This window comes from Euprymna scolopes, chromosome 26 (assembly GCF_053919585.1).
Source record: "Euprymna scolopes isolate OS-2025 chromosome 26, ASM5391958v1, whole genome shotgun sequence".
NCBI lineage: Eukaryota > Metazoa > Mollusca > Cephalopoda > Sepiida > Sepiolidae > Euprymna > Euprymna scolopes.
The window spans coordinates 31,399,377-31,421,267 of NC_136507.1; the positions used below are offsets into that span (position 1 = coordinate 31,399,377).

The 21,891-nt window shown below is 34.5% G+C and overlaps 1 protein-coding gene across 2 annotated transcripts in view; it reads right to left on the bottom strand.

The window, feature by feature from the left end:
* Positions 1-21,891, bottom strand: part of LOC145247967 (alpha-1,6-mannosylglycoprotein 6-beta-N-acetylglucosaminyltransferase A-like) — a 322,486-nt gene that overhangs the window by 293,492 nt on the left and 7,103 nt on the right. The window contains exon 1 of one of the 2 annotated variants that reach the window (XM_080109616.1): positions 12,113-12,410. The exons of the other annotated variant lie outside the window; for it this stretch is intronic. Within the exon in view, the coding sequence (XP_079965742.1) occupies positions 12,113-12,153 (41 nt within the window). The 5' untranslated portion in view covers positions 12,154-12,410. Of the gene's footprint in view, positions 1-12,112; positions 12,411-21,891 lie in introns of those variants that run through there. 2 annotated transcript variants of the gene reach the window in all.

Genomic DNA, 21,891 nt, shown 5'->3' on the forward strand with positions numbered 1-21,891 from the left:
TTCATACATTCTACACTACCAACATAAATAACCCTGAAAATTTTTTTTTATTTGCGTTACAAATAAATAATCAACACGACAATAAAACGCATTGTTTTACTGTGTACGTTTTCAGCATCCCAATTTTTTTTGTTTTCGCATTTAAATTAAAAGATATATCAAAATTTGAATTTAAATCTAAGTATTATGGTATCTGTTCAGTGCACATTTACCTAGAAGTAATGCCAACCACTTATAATTCAATAGCTGCAAGTTTTCTGGGTTTTTTTTTTTTCAAAAATAAACAATTATAAACAGAACGACTCATAGAAATCTATCTATATTCTTTTTTCATTTTAATATACTTTCATAGAAATGTTTCTGTTATGTCACAAAAAACTATTTTCTTTACATCACAAGTGTCACGCATACATTAATTCCATAGCTAATATAACATACTGACCCAACCGGTCACGGGTAATCTAGTAAATAAATATTCGAGCTAAGATCGAAACCAAAGACAGTGAGGTAAGTACGATAACTATTAAACCAGCTTGACACAATCTTTAAACGGTGTTTTCAAACTACTTAATCTTAACATAAGGAAACTGTAATGTGAACTATTTACACATGCGCATTCATGAAACAGTTAGCAAACAGATAAAAATCCGATGACTCCCACGTACCAACTTTTCACTTTTTCATCCCTTAGCAGCCCTTTTTTCCAGATGAAAACAAATTAAAAAGGTTTCCACATCTTATATATACAAAATTTCACGTATATAGATAAAAAATTAGTTGAGTATATTGGTTGAGAAGTGTCATCGCACACTTTCTTATATATATATATATATATATATATATATATACTAGACTATCCGTGACCCATTGGGTCAGTATGTTATATTAGCTATGGAATTCATGCATGAGCGTGACACTTGTGACGTAAAGAAAATAGTTTTTTTTTGACATAACAGAAACATTTCTATGAAAGTATATTAAATGAAAAAAAAAAAATAGATTTCTCTGAGTCGTTCTGTTTGAATTGATTATTTTTGAAAAAAAAACATTTACAGTTACTGAATTATAAGTGGTTGGCCATACTTATAGGTAAATGTGCACTGAACAGATACCATTAGAATTATGGGAAGAGAGAATTTGATACAACCTGGGCTGCCCCGTATACCTTTCAGAAAATCAATAAGGAGCAACCACGCTTTTTTGTTATATGGGATTACTGCCTTCTCCTCTGGACCAATATCCTGCGTACTCCTTCCGATAATGGACTGCCCAGGTTGTATCAAATTCCCTTTTCCTATAATTATCTCCATATAATTATCATTCACCACTCAAAAAACTATTTTCAATATTTGTGCTGAAAAGCAAAATAAGTGTCTATTCACAGCTGAACATTTTGCTAACCGCATTTAATTTCCTCTGATGATATGAGCCATTATCGAAAATCCATGGATTAAGGAAATCATCATAACCCCTTCTATATATTCCTTTTGTCAAACAATAAATTCTTAATTCGAATATATGTGTCTATATGTTGTTGTTTTTTTCAGAATTTAAATATGATCACTAAACTTATATATATATATGATGATTGCAACGTCTTGTCAGACGAGTGCCACTCCCTCAGACATTTAAAATCCATGAGCCCAAATGTCTGAGGGAGTATCTATACAAATATGATGTTACAGAGTCTTAGCTTTGTACGACAGCTAAGTCTCTCTCTCGGTTCAAAATGTTGAGATCCAGCAACAAGCAAGAGCAAGATAGCCAGCAACAAATTAAACTGCAGACCAGCTTAATGCGGGTACTGGTCTTCCGCTTTATGGTTTTTTAAATCAGAGATTTGCTTCTCCTAGAAAGGTTGCCTTCACCACGGCTTACGGGAGCCCTCTCTACCCCAATACACATATACACACACAAATATACACGGTGATATATATATATATATATACATACATATATATGTAGTAGAAACCAGGGCTTTGATGCGACATGAACTAAGCAGACTTATTCCAGAATGAGAGCCTTCCCAAAGAGTAACCTTCGTATCCTTTTCATCCATCCACTTGTGCTATCAGCTGACCATTAAAAGGATTGGAATATTCAAAGTTAAGAACGGAATAAATCCAAGAATTAACATAATAATTACATGAATGATTCTGCATTACGAAACAGGTGCTGTCAAGAATTGTGCATATCAACAGACTTAAAGAAATAAATGGTAAAATGGTCAACATCTTGAAATTTGGAATATAGACTTTTGTCATATATATATATATATATATATATATATATATATAATAGAAAAATCTTATGGAAATTCAAATTTTCAAAAAAACAAAAACATTAAAAACCTGTAAAGAAGGTAGACAGAATTTTTAATTATCTGACAAAGAGTACAGATAATCTGGAAAGACCTAATTCCGGAGTTTGGAAAAATGCCATTCTTCTCATCAAAGGAAAGAGGTTTGCAAAATATACAATAAATTTTGCAGATAAGTGCATTAAAAGAAATTACAAAGATGAATTGAATATATATATATATATATATATATATATATATATATATATATATATATATATATATATATATATATATATATAAAATGAAAATTACAATTGAATTTACCAAAATGATCCAAGATGGTAAAATTAAAGTAAATTATAAATATTAAAGAATTAATATTTATACAATTATCTCAGCCAGATATAAAAGCTCGATAAAACCAAATAGGAAATAGAGCTTATAATATGAGCAAACAGTTAATAAAATATGTTAAAAAACACTTTGAAATGAGTTAAAAACATATTTAATCTGAAAAGGAAACACTAGATAAATTGATAGTCCTTAATCAGAGTTTCAAAGAAATACTTTCCTTCTCATCAGAGGGTAGGAATTAGCAAAATGCAGGATCGGATGTTGCATGCAGAAGTATTTGATGAAACAACAAGTAAGTCAAAGCTCTTACTTGAAAACAAAAAAGTGAAGCAGAGGGAATATGGTAAAGAAAAATGTGATTACACACGAATGGATAGTCTGGTGGAAGATAAAAAATCCAGTGACGGTAAAATCCAAATGTAAAACTTCAAGAAAGTTAAAAGAATTTCCATTTGTACAAGTAAAATCCAAGGAAATCCCGTAATTGGAAGAAGATGGTCCATAATAATCCAAAGGCAGAAATCCATGGAATAATTCACAATAATTTGTACAAGGAAAAAAAAAAAGAAAAGATTCCAATAATATTAATAAAAGAAAAATAAGATGTGCTTTTTACTCTACTTCCGAGACATAAATATAAATAATAAATATCTGGGAAGAGAAAGAGAAAAAAAAAAGGAGAAAAAAAAGGGAGAAAAAAAATTATGATAAAGTTAAATATAAAATAAAATAAAATAAAATAAAGGGAAACAAAAGTCAAAATGACCCAGACAGGAAATGTTAAAGGCGCGAAAAAATATATAGGGCAAAATAATATAGGTCAACTGAAATGTACAGGTCATCACTTAAAAAAATGTCAGCAAGAGTTGTTAAACGACACTAAAAGGAAAATAAAAATAAATAAATAATAAATATATAGAAAATAAGGAATAAATAAATAAAAAAATAAAATATAATAAAAAAATAAAATAAAATAAAATAAGAATAAAAATAAAAAATAAAAATTATTTAAGGGGAGAGGACGGCCGGTATCTGCAAATTCAGCTGCATATAGTAAAATGAAAGTGTGGGTAGATTGATATATTAGATAGAGAGGAAAGTTTAAAGAATAAAACAGAAAATGCAGATAAAATATATATATATGTATATATATATATATATATATATATATATATATATATATATATATATATATATATATATATATATATATATATCAATGTGTGCTTAGATATGTTTAATTATTTAAGAATAGCACTGAACTTTTCTTTTATCATTTATTTTTGTTCATTAGGTCAAGATGAAACTATTGGGAAACAGAGAATGTTTATTCGTCTTGATCTTCGTCCCAAAACAGTAAACAGTGGGTTGAGGAAGGGAGACAGAGAGAAATCGATAATCACTGTTTATTATATTTTTATCAAAGCATTTTAAAATTAACATGTGCACACGTGCAGTGCTTCCACGGAATTTCTGATTTCTTAAAGAACGTGTCATATATTAATATATACTTAGGTAGCACACAATATTTTAGACATGCTTAATTATATAAGACTGACACCAAACTTCTTTTTGCCATTTTTATTTCGTTCATTAGAATAAAAGAAATTTCTTATATTTCAATGTTTTTAATTATACACGCACACTTTCTCTTCTCGTTTTAACCTTGTGCCATACATGCCAAAAACCAAATGCATAATCATTACCTGGTGCTACTAGATCAGGCTGTCTGAAGAGACGAAATGCATAATATATAGATAAAATTGAAAATGTGTGTGTGTGTGTGTGTGTCTGCATTTCCCTACCAAATAACTGTCAATTTTCAGTCTAGAGACTCGAGATTTGGCATAAGGGGTAATGATATTCGGGAAAATTTTTTTAATCAGTTTTCGACCAGAAATTCGGCTGTCAACGGGTCAAAGGTCAACGATTTGCCTTTTGAAAACTCCACCAAACTCCTCCGCCAATTTTGGGTATAAACACTTGAAATTTTAAATGTAGGTTACTTGGAAATGAATCAAACTTTTTAATTTGATTTGAACCCATAAAAAATAAATGTTAAGGAGTTAAAATTGGGGTCCAAATTTTAAAAAAAATTACCTCTGCGGTCTCTACCAAATTACTCAGCCAATTTCTGATCTAAACATTTGAAATTTTACATAACAGATATTCAGATATGCGGTAAGCATTTTAATCAGTTTTGGGCCGAAAATTTGGCTGCCAAGAGGTCAAAGTTAAAAGAGTTGACCTTTGCAGATTCTACCAAATTCTTCCACCAATTTTGGATCTAAATATTTGAAATTTTAGATGCAGGTAACTTGAACATGGGTAAAACTTTGTATTTTAATTTGAGACCAAAATAATAAATGTTAAAGGGTCCAAAATTGGGGTCGAAGTTAAAAAAAAATTGACCTCTGCAGTCTCTATGAAATTACTCAGCCATTTTTTGGTCTAAACATTTGAAATTTTACATAAAGTGTATTCAGACATAGGGCCAGCGTTTTAATCGGTTTTTGGTTGAAAATTTCGCTGCCAAGAGGTCAAAGTTAAAAGGTTTGACCTTTGCAATCTCTAGCAAATTATTCAGTCAATTTTGGGTCTAAACATTTAAAATTTTACATAAAAAGGTATCCAAACATGCAGCAAGCTTTTTAATCAGTTTTTGGGCGAAAATTTGGCTGCCAAGAGGTCAAAGTTGAAAGAGTTGACCTTTGCAAACGCTACCAAACTCCTTCGCCAATTTTGGGTTTAAACACTTGAAACTTTACACGTAGATTTCCTGGACATGAGTCAAAATTTTTAACTATATATATATATATATATATATATATATATATATATATATATATATATATATATATATACACACACACACACACAGTTATGAACAGTACATAAGGCCCGAGCAAAGCTGGGCTACTACTAGTATATATATAAAAAATAAATATACACATTTTTTCTTTTGTCATCTTCGTTATGAAATGGCTTAACAATTTTATTCTGAAAGAAATGATTGGACGTTTTTTTGTTTTGTTTTTTTATTAATGAAGGCAGTTCAATTATTAGCATGGGCACCCGGCACGGCTCGTGTTTTATGAACATTTAATTACTTTGGACTAAAACGAGTAATCTTGAATCTGACTTTTAGCCAGACACCCAATCAGAAAATTATGATTTTCTTTTATTTAAATAGAAGAAGGTTGCTTACTTTCTTTGAAATAACCCCCCTCCAAAATACAGGTTATATTAATTTATTCAGAGCCTGAGAGAAACTTAATACCACGTACTAGTTAATTACTATTTAACTATTATATTGTTAAACAAAATCTGGATTCACACACACACACACATATATATATATATATATATATATATATATATATATATATATATATATATATATATATATATATGAAAGTTTTAACAATCCCGAATTAGTTTTAACCATCAGCAATTCTGAAAAGTAAGAGCAAAAAAGAAAGAGATGTGATGGGGGGGGTAGAAAGAAATATAATAGAAAGGAAAGAGTTGGCATGGAAGAAGGGGATACGGAAAGGGTTAAGAAGGGTCTAGTGTTTTATAAACATAATAATAATAATAATATAATATATAACATAATATATAAAGATTATGACTTTATTTAATAGAAGACGGTTGCTTACTTTTTTTTTAAAGAAATCACCCCCTCTTATATAAAAAAAAACAAAAATAAAAAAAAAACAGGTTATGTTAACTGAGGAAAACTTAATACCGCATACAAGTTAATTCTGGTGATACCAGATCAGGCTGTCTGAAGATATTGGCTTCCTGAGACGAAATGCACCTAACATTGATGTTTTTTGTTTTTCTACTTCCTTTTGCAAAACTTAATTATGTTCTGCAAAACCAAAAACATTATCAACAACCCATCTACCCCCCGCTTTTCCTTCTCCCCATTTCCCTTTTTCTCTTTCTATCTCCCCTACTTCCTGACTGGTTTCCTAACTCAAAATGTACCAAACATTAACAATTTAATCCTTTTCGCTCTCCCATTGCAAAACTCATTCATGTTCTGCAGGGCAGGGAACAAAAACGATAAAATTCACTATAAACCAAGCCAAGCACTACAAACTAGGAAACTACATATTTGTGAAAAATTTAAATGTGATAGTCGTTTTCAGCATACCTGAAAACCTATAGAAATTCTCATTTTAATAGAAAATGTTAAGGTGAAAACCAAGTAAAAATTTGCTAAAACTTCTATTTTCATATTTGCTTAAATAAAGTTCGTGTTGGTCATTAGAACCTTAAGATTTTTCTGACGTCACTTCCGCTGAATGGCATAAAGCAGGACTTCTAAAACACCAGCAACAAAGACTTGTCCATGGGACATCAAATCAGTTTATAGCAATATTTGTCTTCTCAGTAATGTAGCCATGTCCGTGAACAAATACATTGCAGTTTTCAGTTGCAAAGCAAACAAAGAATAGAAAAGAACTTGTTTTTTCTAACATTTATTTCCTCATTGTTATTGCCATTACGTCGCCCACATGATCTTGAATGTTATCTCCGCCTCTGACGTCTTCTCGAACGTTATCACCTCCTCTGACGTCTTCTCGAACGTTATCCCCCGCCTCTGACGTCATCTCGAACGTTATCTCCGTCTCTAATGTGATCTCCTTTTTAAAGTGACATCATTTTGCATGCATTTGCATATGCGTGTCAGTTTGTTCAGGCTGGGGATGGGGCATCCTACCAGATGCCAAAAATTCACCAACTAACTCAGATATTCCAACCAAGAGATCTTTTAAGATTCTGACTGTCCCTTTAAATTCAATTGCTTGAATCTCTCTCTTGCACTTGGTTCACCAGGTTTATTTGCCAAGGAGTTCAGGACTGCAGAACACAATGCGAAAAGAGATCTCCGGTACATCTGAGCAAACACTGGTGTGATTATGCCGAGGCTCTAATATGAATGTATATCGTTTTAAGTTTTTTGTCTGTTCAGACTCGGAATCATTATTATTTATTATGTTGAAAGCTTCTGTCTATTATTAAGCTTCTCATACGTACTTACCCCCAACATACATACCTACTCACAATTTCATATTGTGTAAGGATTATTGCCTCGCTATTTTGGTTGCGATGAGACTTGGATAGAAATAACGGTCAATGATTCATTCTTAAAAATCAGTCTGATAGGTTCTGGCATAGTTCACTGGCGTTTTTACCTGACAAACCGAGATATTTTCCTGGGTGGTACCCAGAAGTGGTACCTTCCAGGCCTTTATTCTTTTATTTATTGCAGACTTATCCTCAGCTTTAAGTTGTTATTTCACGATGTTTCGGCCAACTATTCCTCTGGCCTTCGTCAGATGGTTACTGCGATGGAATAGGAACTCTGAATCTCCTAACTGCATCCTCACCAATTACTGCCTTCCATAGTTGTTGTCGTCTCATCACGTTTTGGCCAACTAAGCCGCTGGCCAGCTTTGAGTGAGATTGAAACCGCTATCTTCAGACAATGCTCACCTGGAACTGTAGAGATTCAACGTCCATCCACGTCGAGGATAAGGATTAATGAGTGTAAGGTGGGAGGGTGGTAATCGTTAATGGTGTAAATTGGGTAGAATTTGATTATTTATAAGAACAGCTCAACAAGAATTTGTTTACATTGGATTTGAAGGTTACCATGTTGTATTTAACCGGGAAGCAGGACAGATGATGATGAAAGGCGATTTATTTCTATAAGGCTGAACAGTGAACGACTCCCCATATTTAGTGACTCACTTCCCACTTGCCTATCACCTGAGACACCCTTATTTGTCAGCAAATGCTAGTATTTTTATTCCCATCCAGAGTGTCCTTTCAATCTTGGGGCTGGGTTTTCTCCACGTCAAAAAGCGACCTTAGCCCTCATGGGGAAGGGATACACATCACCTAACGTAAAGTTTCCGGGGCCAGAAATTTGGGGTTACTCATATACACTAGTACCGACAAGTTTTTTTGTTTTTTTTTTACACGGTGGTCACCACTTATCAAGGCCCGGAAGCCACTCAGGGATAAGGGTTATTGCAGTCCCTATTCACAGCAGTCTTAGTGACAATGCGCTTTTTTGGCGGGGGGGGGGGGAATGAATAAACGTCATAAATAGTGTTTCTACAGAATTTGAATCGAACTATTTTTTGGTCAATGTGAATAAGGACATCAGTACTAAACTCCTCACTTCAAAATGCGAATAAGTTTTTTTTGTATTTAAAAAAAAAAAAAAAAAAAAGGTAAAAAATGTGCAGTTGTACAAATAATTTTTTTCTATTTGCGTGGCAAAACAAAATTGTGCTCTCTTAAAAAAAAAATTAAAGGATTTAACACACAATAAAAAAGTGCGAAGACGAACTTGCTGCACTTGTAGTCCCCCCCTCCCCAACGTAAATACCCCCGATCAACCCGAATAGCAGCAAAATCACACCCCTTCATTGTAAATGTCCTCAGATACAGGAAAAATTACTACTCTAGTAGCGTCTTCTCTCAGGCTCTTTTCTTTGGAATTCCCTCGCCCCTTTGCCCCGACTGTATCAACTTTACAGAAATTTTAAATGTAATGTGAACAAAAATCTTGCTGCATAACTCATCACTTAGGATGTCCAGATGCCCCTATTCACAGCAGTCTTAGTGACAATGCGCTTTTTTGGCAGGGGGAGGGGAATGAATAAACGTCATAAATAGTGTTTCTACAGAATTTGAACCGAACTATGTTTTGGTCAATGTAGCCTGTTTGTCCCACTGAAGACTTACCTGCAAAGAATGTTCATTCCGAAAGCCGTTCTTAACATGGGAAGACTGGGGATAATATCCCTAAAAAGCAACTCTTTTCAGGCAAGCCACATTGACCTGATTTTTTTTTTTTTTTTTTTAACTCTTATCTAAACTCATTTAAATTTTATTTAGTTCAAAAGTTGGTTTGGTTCGGTTCACATTCTGTAGAAGGACCAAATAAATAAGTAAAGACTTTTGTTATTACTGCAGTTAAATTCATTTGGGTTTTGCATTAGCATGCTTAGTATCGTCTGCTAATTTTACTTTTTTTTTTTTTTAAGCTTTTAATTCGAAAACGGCTCCTGTCATTACTGATCTTTTAATTCGTCCAAATCGATATTTAATCGTATCGCTAGCAGTGTCAGAAATTTCGTGAAAATAGTGAATAATTCCACCCCATCTTTCCAAGCTTATAACTCCTCGAAAAATGTAATTCAAGCCCTAATTTTTTTTTTCAATTAAAGGAGTAAGGACCAAGGTTTTATTTAAAAAAAAAACAAAACAAAACAATGTGTTTTTTTTTTTTTAAAAAGGTTTTAAACTTCGGACTTTACAGGTAAATTTCTAAAAAACTGATTTTTTTTTTTGTTTTAAATTTGAATATATTATTTATTGACCTTTTCTCTTCAATTTGTGATATATAAACCTATTAAACATAAATTAATTATTTACTTTTTAATAGACATTTCAAAATGGGGGGGGGGGCGTGAAAATGGGGGGGCGTGAAAATGGGGGGGGCGTGAATTTAAAAAAAACGTTTGTCTAAAATATTATATTCGGTTTATTGGAAAGAACATAAAATTTCACATTGACCCTGAAAATATCGTAAAAATAGAATCAATAGAAAAATTTTGATAGATTTTTAAAATTTAAAAATTTAAAAATATTGAGTTTAAAAATTGAAAAATATTGAGTTCGGAAAATTCATTACTGTTTTAAAAAAAAAATAAAAATATTTTTATTACTTTTAAAACAACTGTAATAGTTTATTTTGGAAGTATAATCCATAAAGAAAATAAATAACCCACTTTTAACAGAGAAATTACGAGATTTTTATATTGTATTCGCAGTTTCGTGTTAGGGGTGTCAAAAATTCCTACAAAAATTCTGATACTGCTATCGTATCGCGTCTTATTCTATAAAAGTACCCGAACTTAAAAAAATTAAAAAATCTTATTTTAAAAACTAATTCAATCACGAAATTAAATCAACCAAAATACATCTCCGTTTTGGTTCAAATTAAGTTCCGTCCAGCTTTGTTGACATTCTGCGTCAGCTGATCTGATGATAAATAACGCAGAAAAGTCACTTCTGATTGATGTTTACCAATTCAAAAATATTCTGTGATTCTGGAGGGAGGGGGTCGTTTGCATATTTTAAAACTAGTGAAGATTAAATCAGAAGTAACTTTTCCAGGGCAGTCATATATATCAGATCAAATTAGCTGACGAAGAATGTCAACAAAGACGGACGGAACTTGATTTTAACCCCATTTTTTCGAAAGCAGGCCTGTTCTATTTTTTAGTAGTTCAAAAAAGAATTAACCAAATTCATACTTCGAAATTTGAAAAGGATTTGGAAGTATTTAAAATGTCTAATAGTAAAATCATTACAAGTGAATTTAAAATTCTTAACGAATCTTCATTTAACGAATAAAAAGTCTGTTTAAGAAATTATTTACACCCAATATTTTCTTTTAAGATTAAAACATCTTGAAATCAGTCCTAGCTTTATAACAATTTGGTTTAATAAATAATTTAATGACCAAACGATACCAAAAATTATTAAATTTGAGAAATCCTACTTGTTTTTTTTATAATTCCATTCGAAAATTAGAAATAGATAAAATACAGTGAAACAAAAAATTGGTATTTCTAATTAATTTTTGGTACTTTTATATTTATTGTGTCGCACTGAAATAATAACGTTATTATTTAGAAAATCATTCTTAACATGGGGAGGGTGTTTTCTAATTACTAGCACAGACTAATTACGGTATTATTATACAAACACCGTGACAGCGAATTAGTAAAATCTTTTACGTAGTATTCTGTTACGTTTCGGTGTGCTGAACACGAATCTGAAAACTGGGTTAGGGTTAGGGTTAGGGTTAGGGTACATTTTTTTCTACTAATTCGCTGTCACGGTATTTGTATAAATTTAATTAGTCTGTACTTTCACCTAACAATCGAATAATAAAAAGAGATCGTAAAACTTGAAAATACCATTTAAAAAGAAAAAATAGCACGGTACAATACGTGCACTGGCTGCACTGCATGCATAACTAAGTCAGTTTTGTTCGGTTCAAATTCTGTAAAAACACCCGAGTATGTCTAAGTAGTTTTAAAATAATAAAAAAATGAAAAAAAAAAAAAAAAAATGAAAAAAAAAAAATTAATTGAAAAAAATATGTTACTAATCATAAAATTATTAGAGATTGGAAATATATTGCCAAAAACTTTCCAAGAATATACTCATTTATAAAATTAGTTGTTTTTTTTTTGTTGTTTTTTTGTTGTTGTTTTTTAATAATGGAATTCTAATCATAGATTTTAATATTAATAAATTTTAATACTTTTGTTGTTGTTTTTAAGCACATACACAAACTATCATTGATGAGGCAAAAAAAAAAAAATACAGAAAAAGAAAACAAAAACTTACTTGTTTTTGTTTTGGGAAGAACAATCAGTTGCAATGTCCATTTCATAATATTTATGTTTGTTTTTTTTTTTTTGTTTTTTTTTGTTTTCTTTTAATTAAAAAGTATGAAATTTCAAATCCACTTTTCTCTGTAAATATTCATTTTTTGCTGGGCTTTGTGAGATTTGTTTACCAGTTCTGAGTTTTTTAATTTGTGTTAGGAAAAATATGGGATTGAAATGTACAGATTTTCGCAGGTGATTTCCACGCACTGGCCGGCCATGCACGCAAATCGAAAAGGAAAGAAGAAAAAAAAAAAAAAACGCGCACGCGCGATGCAGTTTCTTTTCTTTCCTTTTTTTTTTTCTTTTCCCTTTCTTCAATAACGAGGTTCTTCGTTTTGATTTATTTACCAGCACTCATATTATGATTAGTAACTCTTATCTTTTTCAGTTTTTATTTAGAACTCGACGTATATAAGCAATTAAAAAAACAAATGGCGCTATTTTTTTAAAATAGTATTTTCAAGTTAAATTCAAGTTTCACGATATTATTATTATTATTAAATTGTTAGGTGAAATTACAGAATAGTTACAAAACACCTTTCCTTCCTCATGAAAAGAAGGGCTTTCCAAATGATAACGTTATTATTTCCGCGCGGTAACATAAGTGCATAAGTAGCAAAGAATTTTTAATACAGAAAAATATTTACAATGTACGTCGACGTACTCATCACGGAACGAAGATGTTATATTCCAAAAATTGAGTAAATTGTTTTTTTTTTTATTTTTTATTTTACAATTTTTAATAGTAAATTCAAATTGTATCCCTTACAAGTCCGATTTTGATAGTTCGAATTGAGTTGCCTCACCCTTATTTATGAAGCAGCGCCCAGCCCAGCCCAGTAGCGGATCAAAAGTAGCGTCCCGTCTCGGTTCGTGATAAAATTTGATTTTTTTAGTTTAAAAAATAATACTTGATCAATTTACAATTTTTTTTTTTTTTTTTTTTTTAATAGGACATCATCGTTTCGTGACGAGTACGTAAAAAATTGCATTTTTTTTATTTTTTTAAGTCCATCCTCTCTCTATATATATAATACAAAATAAAAGGTTAGTGTCGCTCTCGAGAAACACCGATTAGTATTTTCTTTTTAGCGAAACAAATTAACTATAACCTTTGACTCTAGCTTAAATTTTGGTTTAAGGTCGCGTTTCAAAGAGAGAATTCTAGCTAACCTCCCCATTCAAGCGGTATTTTTATAGAATTACTCCCGTCGCAAAACTAGACTCCAAGCCGGTTTTTGTGTACGTATTTTGAGCCGTTCAAACACGAATTTCATCGCAAATAATTTGTTTAAGTATTTAAAGTAACCTGTAATTACGTCTCTCCCACCGCGAAGGGATGTGACACAAGGTCAGAAAGTCGGATAAATGAGCCAGCGCTCCTAAGCGAGGAGCACACTTTGGCCCTGCAAATATAAGCATGAGTCGTTAAATGATATTCTCACACGTTATAACTTCAAGACAGTGGCAAAAATAAGACAAAGTACAACAAAGTGCTACCTTAAAGTTCAATGCAAAGTAAAATTTTATACAAATTAGTTCCTCGCTGCAAAAGGAATACCCGTTTTGCCTCTGAAATAGAGTTGGTAACAACCTCGAAAAGTAATAGTCTTTCTCTTTTATCTTTAACAGGAATTGGATACAGGTTCGGCGATTACAGCAGTTTGGAGGGGTTGGTACTTGGTATTATGTCTTCTGTAGATGGGTTCGATTTCCGACCACAATCCTCATCCTCATCAAGAAGTTCATAAATTAAATTATTATAATTAACAGGTCTTTAGTTCCAACATTAAAAGGAAGTCACTGTTGGACAGAAGGGTAGGACAACAGCATATTCTTTTCATTGTTTTGACTCTCGGGTGTGTAGCCGTTGATATCTTATATGCTTTTATATAGAGTGACTGATGTAGTGGTTCTCGGTTGATTAACTGCATCGGATATATACTCGAAAGTTAAAACAATGAAAAGAATATTCTGTTGTCATAGACCTAAGACCGAATTATATACCCCATTATATTTCGATATGATGGGATGTGTCTCCTTGCGGTTTCAGCTGCAAGGAGACAGGGTAGAAGTACTCGTCAGGGATTCGTCACTTGACACTGAGCCCGACAGGTGAGTGGCCGGGAACCCCAGCACCTGTCAGACAGAGGTACAGTCAGGTACACCGCCTGGATAATACCTAGGAGGTCCACCCTCCCAGGCCTTGCCGCTGGGCTTTCCGGTAGAGTAAGTTTATCGCTTACTGCCTGAGGCGCCCCTCCCGGGGAATGCCGACGGGGTTACTCAGGCAATTTTTACAATTGCAGGAGTGCCCCTCCTTTAGGGGAGCCTGCTGGATCCCCACTTTCCGGCCTTGTGCCACATTTTGCTGAGGTGGGCAGCAAATAAATCTCGACCTAAGACCTAATAATAACTTACAATAACCCCTATCCCTGAGTGGCTTCCGGGCCTTGATAAGTGGTGATCACTGTGTAAAAAAAAAAAAAATAACTTAGCTAAATCATTGGGCTAAATATAAGTTTCAAGGAAACCAGAATAAAAGGCGCCAAATGCCTTATATGCGGAGAGTAGTTCCAGAAATGTTTCGTTTTTTAATGTTGGGGGGGGGGGGAACAAAATTTAAAATTGCCTCAGTCATGAAGGATTTCTCCTCCACTAACTGCGAACAAAAAATTGAAGTGTAGTATCAGAACAGATACTAAACTTTCAGTTATATATTTTTTATTCACTCTGAAATTTTACAACCAAAAACAGAAATAAACAAAAAATTAGGCACAAGGCCATTCAAAAATTGGGGGAGGGGTGTCTACAGTCATCCTCGTCCATGTACCTTTGCTAGTCTATGCTTGATCCTAGCTTTGTGTCGAGCTTCTAATGGCAGAGATGCTTACATGGTACGAAAAGACCACAAGGAGGGGGATCAAAATCAACCGCAGCAAGTCAACCAGTCTGCGGTTGGGAGTCTGGAGGGGCGCCGACTCTCTTCCTGCCCCCTTCAGTTGGACCGACGGCCTGGTTCGGATCCTCGGCGTGTAATTCGGACCGGACCTCCAGCTGGAAAAGAATGGGTCGGAGGTAAAGTCAAAGGTCGAAGCCATTTTGATCTTGGCCCGAAGGCCAAGAAATCTCTAAGTAACCAGGAAACTTGCTCCACCCGAAAGCCGGGAGGCAAGGCAAGGTCTGGAAGGGTGGACCTATTAGAGCTTTCCAGGACATTTGTACCAGTCCGCCCGACAGCTAAAAGGCCACTAAAATGGCACAGTTTCTGTCAGACTGATTGTCGAGGTCGACACTAGGGCAATAGACCAGCAACAAGGTATCCTTCACATATCTCCTTATAGCAATTATTATGCCACTTGTGAAGCAATAAACACTAAGCTTGTCTGATCACTGACCAACCAGAGACCTTGTTTTTCAAGAGTAGTATTTATTGAACCAACCAAACTTAGTTATTTTGTATCAAACCGAGAACCTGTTTTGGTTCTTCTTTGTATATTGAACTTCAAGTACAACCGATCGCATCTACTGATTTGTCATGTCGCAGTAATGAATATATCGAAAAATTACGAAAAACCATAGCAAAGGAAAATTAATTATCAATGAAAATAGTTTTCGAAAAACTTTGGTGCTTATGAAAATAGAGTTGATTGACCGATTTAAAAGAAATACTGTGGTTTTAAGCAAAAGCAGATATATTTCCTTAATTTTCATGTCGAAAATAGTAATATATCCACAAATTAAGAAAATCCATCGAGTAGAAAATTATTTCGTTAAAAGTAATTTTTACGGAAAACTAGGGAGGAGAGGGGGATTGCATTTTCCCTATATGTGAACACCTTGAAGATTGCGAATACAGGGAACATAGTTTACTTTTTGCTACTTTAATGGCCAACGTACTATATAAGCTTTGTTGATTACTAAAAACGCAATAGCAGTTGTTTTACTTGATGAGTTTTCATACTTTTGGGATATATTACTATTTTCGACATGACAAGTAAGTACTGGTGTTTTTGTTTATGACCACATATTTAAAAAAGATCGATCTGTCGATTCTATCACCAAGCACCAGAAATTTCAAGTGTGTATATAAATTAATAGCATCAAGTTAGGGGAAGTAACTCGGTCTATCTTGTTGCAATCATGGTGGATGTCATGGAATCATCTATTTGTACAAAGTACATGTTTTATGTAATACTGCAGTAATATTTAACTAATTTTGACATGACAATTGATAAAAACAGTCAGTAAGTGAAGCCCCCGTGAGTGCACAGTGAACGAGGCATAAAAAAATGACTAAGTTCAGCACCCCCCCCCCCCATTTAGCCCTAAAAGTCTTCAGAGGACGTCAAATCATGGTGAAAATGAACAAACGGTGCAGTTTCAGGCCTTAACATATGTAAACTTGAGTTTTGCACCATGTAAAAAAAAAGAAATGACTAAGGTCAGCATTCCCCCCGCCCCCATTTAGCCTCCAGAGTCTCCAAGGCCTTAACATATGTAAATTTGAGTCCAGCACCATGCAAAACTGCTAAATAGACATACACAGAAAATTTTGGACAAATATGGTAAAATAGTCCCAAAAGGGAGAGTTTTTATTAGTCCTAAAAGAGCCCTGGGACACACGCAAGTTATTGTGAAGTATAGACAAACAAAATTATATAGAAATCAGTTACTTACAACTTTTCAGAAAGTTTTATAAAAATCCAAGTCATCAATTTTTTAATAAGCACAAAAATGTCAATTTTAGCCATTTTTACCTGAAAGGCACCCAACTCTCCAAGGCGTAGTTATTAAGAAAAGTGCGGACAGACGAACGGACAAGGGTGAATTTACAGGTCCACCCTCCTTTTGTCGGGGGACCAATTTTTAATGAAAACTCAATTTTTCGCAACAGTAACAGAGAAGAACTCATGTTTTCTTTCAGATCTGCAACTATATTGAAACTGAATTCAATACTTTCGGTTCTTCTTTAGCACAAATTAAATTTTGCTAAACTAGCCAAAGATTTTCAGTTTCCAGAAAATATTTATCTTTCTTTTGTTACAATTAGAACCCGCCAGTTTCTTTTCTTTTTTTTTTTTTTTTTTTTGGAAAACTCAATTTTTGCTAATTGTCTTCGAAGAGCATTTTTATTAATAATTAATTCTTTACCTTATCGCTTTTCGTAATTTTTGGATATGTTCATTACTGAAACATGACAATTCAGTAGATGTCATCGGTTTCACTTTAAATTTAATATTTAAATTTTCGCTACGATAACAAAGAGGAACCAAACTTTTTACTCCAAAAAGGCGACTGCACAAAATTTTGTTTCTCTGTTAAATCATGAAGCCTGTAAACTTTTTCCTGTGCTTCTGAAGCATTGAGATATTTTAGGAGTTAAGTGTCAGATTTTTTACGCTTGGTTCAAGTCAGGTTTTTACTTTTCAGAGCTTTAAAGTATGTTAAGATGGTCTTCATTCACAACCTATCAAATGTAATCATAGTTTCTATACACATTTTAAAATCTGCTGCAAAATTCAACTTGCCATGTTTCTTGTTTTTTTTTTTTTTTTTTTTTTTTTTTTTTTTTTACACGGTGGTCACCGCTTATCAAGGTCCGGAAGCCACTCAGGGATAAGGCTTATTGCAAGTACATTACGTTAGTGTGGAGATTTGATGAAGTGTTTACTTAAGGGAGTGGTTCATTAGGAATTTCTTGTAGGCTTTTTATTAGATTGATTGATTTGTACTGATAGTCACTTAAGCATAGGCCCTGTCGGTAGGGCATTAGAATACGCCGACTGCCCCCCTGCAGAGGGTAAAAGTCCCTCAATGGGGGTCCTGGATATGACCTTAAACTATATCCAGTGGTGAGGCCCCAGCTTGTAGGCTTTGGGGAGTGTGGAGCCACCCTTTAATTACCATTGCTCCCAGGTCCACTCTGTCCCGAAGTGGTAATACCTGTTAGGGTCCCAACTATGGGTTAAATAGAAACCGACGTGAAAACAACAAATATATTCTATTAAAAAAAATTTTCTTCAAAATCTTTGGATTCGGCATTAACAAACCCGAAAAGGGTTGATATGCCGTAAAACAAAAACAAACAAACAAACAACCAACCAACCCAATCACTTAAGCAATGTAATGGCGTGTAATTTATTTGTTCCCAAATAAATAAATAAATAAAAATATTTGGATTTTTGAACAAAAAAGAAAAGAAAAATGATGGCGCTTGGCTTGATGCCCTGTATTTTTCTTTTTCTGAAGCAAAAGAGTTGAAAAAAATCTTACAATGATGTAAATAATGAGAAACATGATTCGGCGCTTCTACAGAATTGGGACGAGATTTTGTATTCAATAAATGGAGTTTTTAGATAAAAAGCGATGGTTTCAACTGATTTTTTGTCAATTCTAATAAGTTACAATGGTGGCTTCAAAATTATGCAGTCGAAATTATCTGAATATTACTGAATTATTAAAAAAAAAAAACTTTAATCGTGTTAGCAGGTGAAAAATTGTCGCCATTTTGTTTAAATCAAAACAGAAAATGACCTCCCTTTTGACCTCTCCTCTGTCTTACGATCGTTTTCATCGAATTCTATTTTTTTATTTCCTTTAATAAATAATTTTCTACCTTATCGATTTTCGTAATTTTTGGATATAATCATCTTAGAAATACGAGAAGTACGTAGATACCATTATTTTCATGTGAAATTCAGTTTTACGATTTACGATATTTCGTCCCAATAGTTTAGAAGCGCCCATGATTCGTATAAATTAAGTTTGACCTATTTTTATGATTTCGAAGAAGTTATATAAAACCAGAAACTTGATAACAACAAGCCAACATTTATTGATATTAATGCTTGAATACACAAGTATTTAATATCATGTTTTGGGGGAGGAATGTAGAGTTTGAGACATTCATACGATATGAGGCTGTCATGAAGAACCAAACGCATGACAAGCAAGTAAGTTAAAAGTATTTTTAAATCAACAAAAAAACGTAGTTAAAGTTAACGTACAAGGAAATCCATAGCAACGAACATGTTGGAAAGCAAACGGTGCTGTCTCTGCTCATGAAAATGAGTTTGACGAATGCATGAAGTTGATGCAGGATTTATTTTATTGATGGACCCTCCTCATCAAGTTTTCCTGAACCCACATAGGACCAACCGAAAAAAAAAAAAAAAAGAAAAAAAGTTTTAAAATTATGGACTACATATGTAAATCCGTCATACCAGAGATCGTCACAGCAGGGTTCAGTCGGTAGCACAGATATTTGTATTTACAACACCTAGTCAGTGTCAAAATTCAGCCTAGCGTTACTGCTCAAACAGAGCTCTCCATATTTTTCTCCAGTAGTTTACATTACCTCTCACTCCATGACTCACATTTTCAGTCCGCTTCCAGGGCCCTCATTCAAATACTGCTCTCCAGGATCCTCGTCTTCAGCACCCCCCACCCAGGATCATCGCCATAAGCACGCTCCCCCCACCCCAGGATCCTCGCCTTAAGCATGCTCCCCAGAATCTTCGCCCTAAGCACGCTCCCCAGGATCTTCGCCCTAAGCACGCTCCCTAGGATCCTCGTCTGAAGCACGCTCCCCAGGATTCTCGTCTTCAGCACGCTCCCCAAGATTCTCGTCTTCAGCACGCCCCCACCCAGGATCCTCGACCTAAGCATGCCCCCCCCAGGATCTTCGCCCTAAGCACGCTCCCCAGGATCCTCGTCTTAAGCACGCTCCCCAGGATCCTCGTCTTAAGCACGCTCCCCAGGATTCTCGTCTTAAGCACGCTCCCCAGGATTCTCGTCTTCAGCACGCCCCCACCCAGGATCCTCGACCTAAGCATGCCCCCCCCCCAGGATCCTCGTCTTAAGCAAGCTCCCCAGGATCCTCGTCTGAAGCACGCTCCCCAGGATCCTCGTCTTAAGCACGCTCCCCAGGATCCTCATTTCCAAGATATTCATCCTCAGGCATGCTTGTTTTCTTTCAGAATTTATCATATTCGTTTGACTCGTCGAAAGACATCTTCCCAAACAAATGACTCCCTAATTTCAATCCGCAGCAAGAGAGAGATAAACTAGAATATAACGATTCCAATATGGGGAAAGCCTTACAGCAGATGAAAGCATCAACAAACTTATGATATTTGGTGCTGAGGTTGACAGCATCCAGAGGATGTAGCAGAGGGACAAAAAAGGAAAAAAGCAAGGGTATAAATATACCAGGACAGGGGACACCATCGTTACCACCATAAAGAACGCCACTGTCAACACCGGGATATACTGACACTGAGGAACGTATCAGATCTGGTAGAAGGGATGCCATTAACTGGGTTAAGTGTGGCATCTTTGATTCCTGGTATCACATACAGTGCACCAGTGTCAACATTTTAGTTAAAGAGTTCCAAAATGAGGAATGGTACGATTATTGCATACAGAATACCCGGTGCTTAATGCCCCGAGAGATGGTGCCTATTATCACAGGTGACCTCAGTTTTAAAAATATTCTACAAAATACAGGCTGGAACGATAAAATTGTCGCCCTAGAAAAGACGACCTGATTCCATTTCCATTTGATGAAAACCAGTTTTATTTTTTTGTTGCAGATCATGTACTAGTTGGCCAGTGTACAAATTCAAAGAGCGATAGGAGCCTTCTATCGTATCTGAAAGTGACACAATGTTCAACGAGTGAGATTGGAGATGCGCCACTGTACAATTGATGCTCTCTACCGATCAAATGACAATACCATTGCCAGCGCCCGAAAAATGCAAATCAGGACGGTTCAACGCTTGAGGGCACAACTCAATACATCGGGCAACCCTTTCCAACATTGGTCATGGTCTTTGGTGTAGTTTCAAATAAGAGCCACATCCTGCCACCTCACATCTTCGAAGTCAGCTTGAAAGTCAATACCAAAGTGTACCTGTATACGTTGAAGAGTGTGGTGATCCCCTGATGCAATCAGGTGGCTGCTGGCAAACCTTGAGTGCAGCAAAAGGACTCAGCGCTGGCCCACAAGTTCAAAGAGATGCAGGCTTGGCTTCAGAAGTGCTATAATGTTGTATCTTCTCTCGCTGCCCCCCCCCACTCCTTCCTCCTTGACCTGAACCTACTGGACTACTTCGTTTGGTCATATGTCAAGAACAGCACCAACATGACCTCCCACAACACCAAAGCCAGGTTGATCGCCGCCATCTGCCAAGTATTCGCTGAGCTCCCGCCAATGCTTGTGGAAAAGGTATGCTACCAGTTCTGGACCCGTATCGAGGCGGTGATTAAGGCTGAAGGCCGCTACATTGATGTTAGCTCTATTGCATGATCAAATTACCTGAATTGATTTTTTCAATAAAAGTTTTAAAATAAAGCTGTAGTGTTGTTTTCTTTAGGGTGAGAATTTTAACATTCCACCCTGTACATATTCTCTCATGAACATGAATCAATTCTCATTTATTTTGATTACACATTTATTTTACCCAATGATAGTTAAAAAAAAAAAAATTTTTAAATCATCTTTTATGAAGATGAAACAGAGTCAGTAAAAAATTAAACAAATTCTGGTAGAAACCCATCCAATAAATGTCACCAATCTTGTGCAAATGTAATGTTCTACTACTGTTGTCTCATTTTCGATTTTTGAGTGACTATCGAGGATCTAAATTGCTATATAACAGAACCACCATTTCACCCGTACTAACTCAGATGTGACATTACTTTTATTTCAAAGTAAATAAAGGCGTTAAA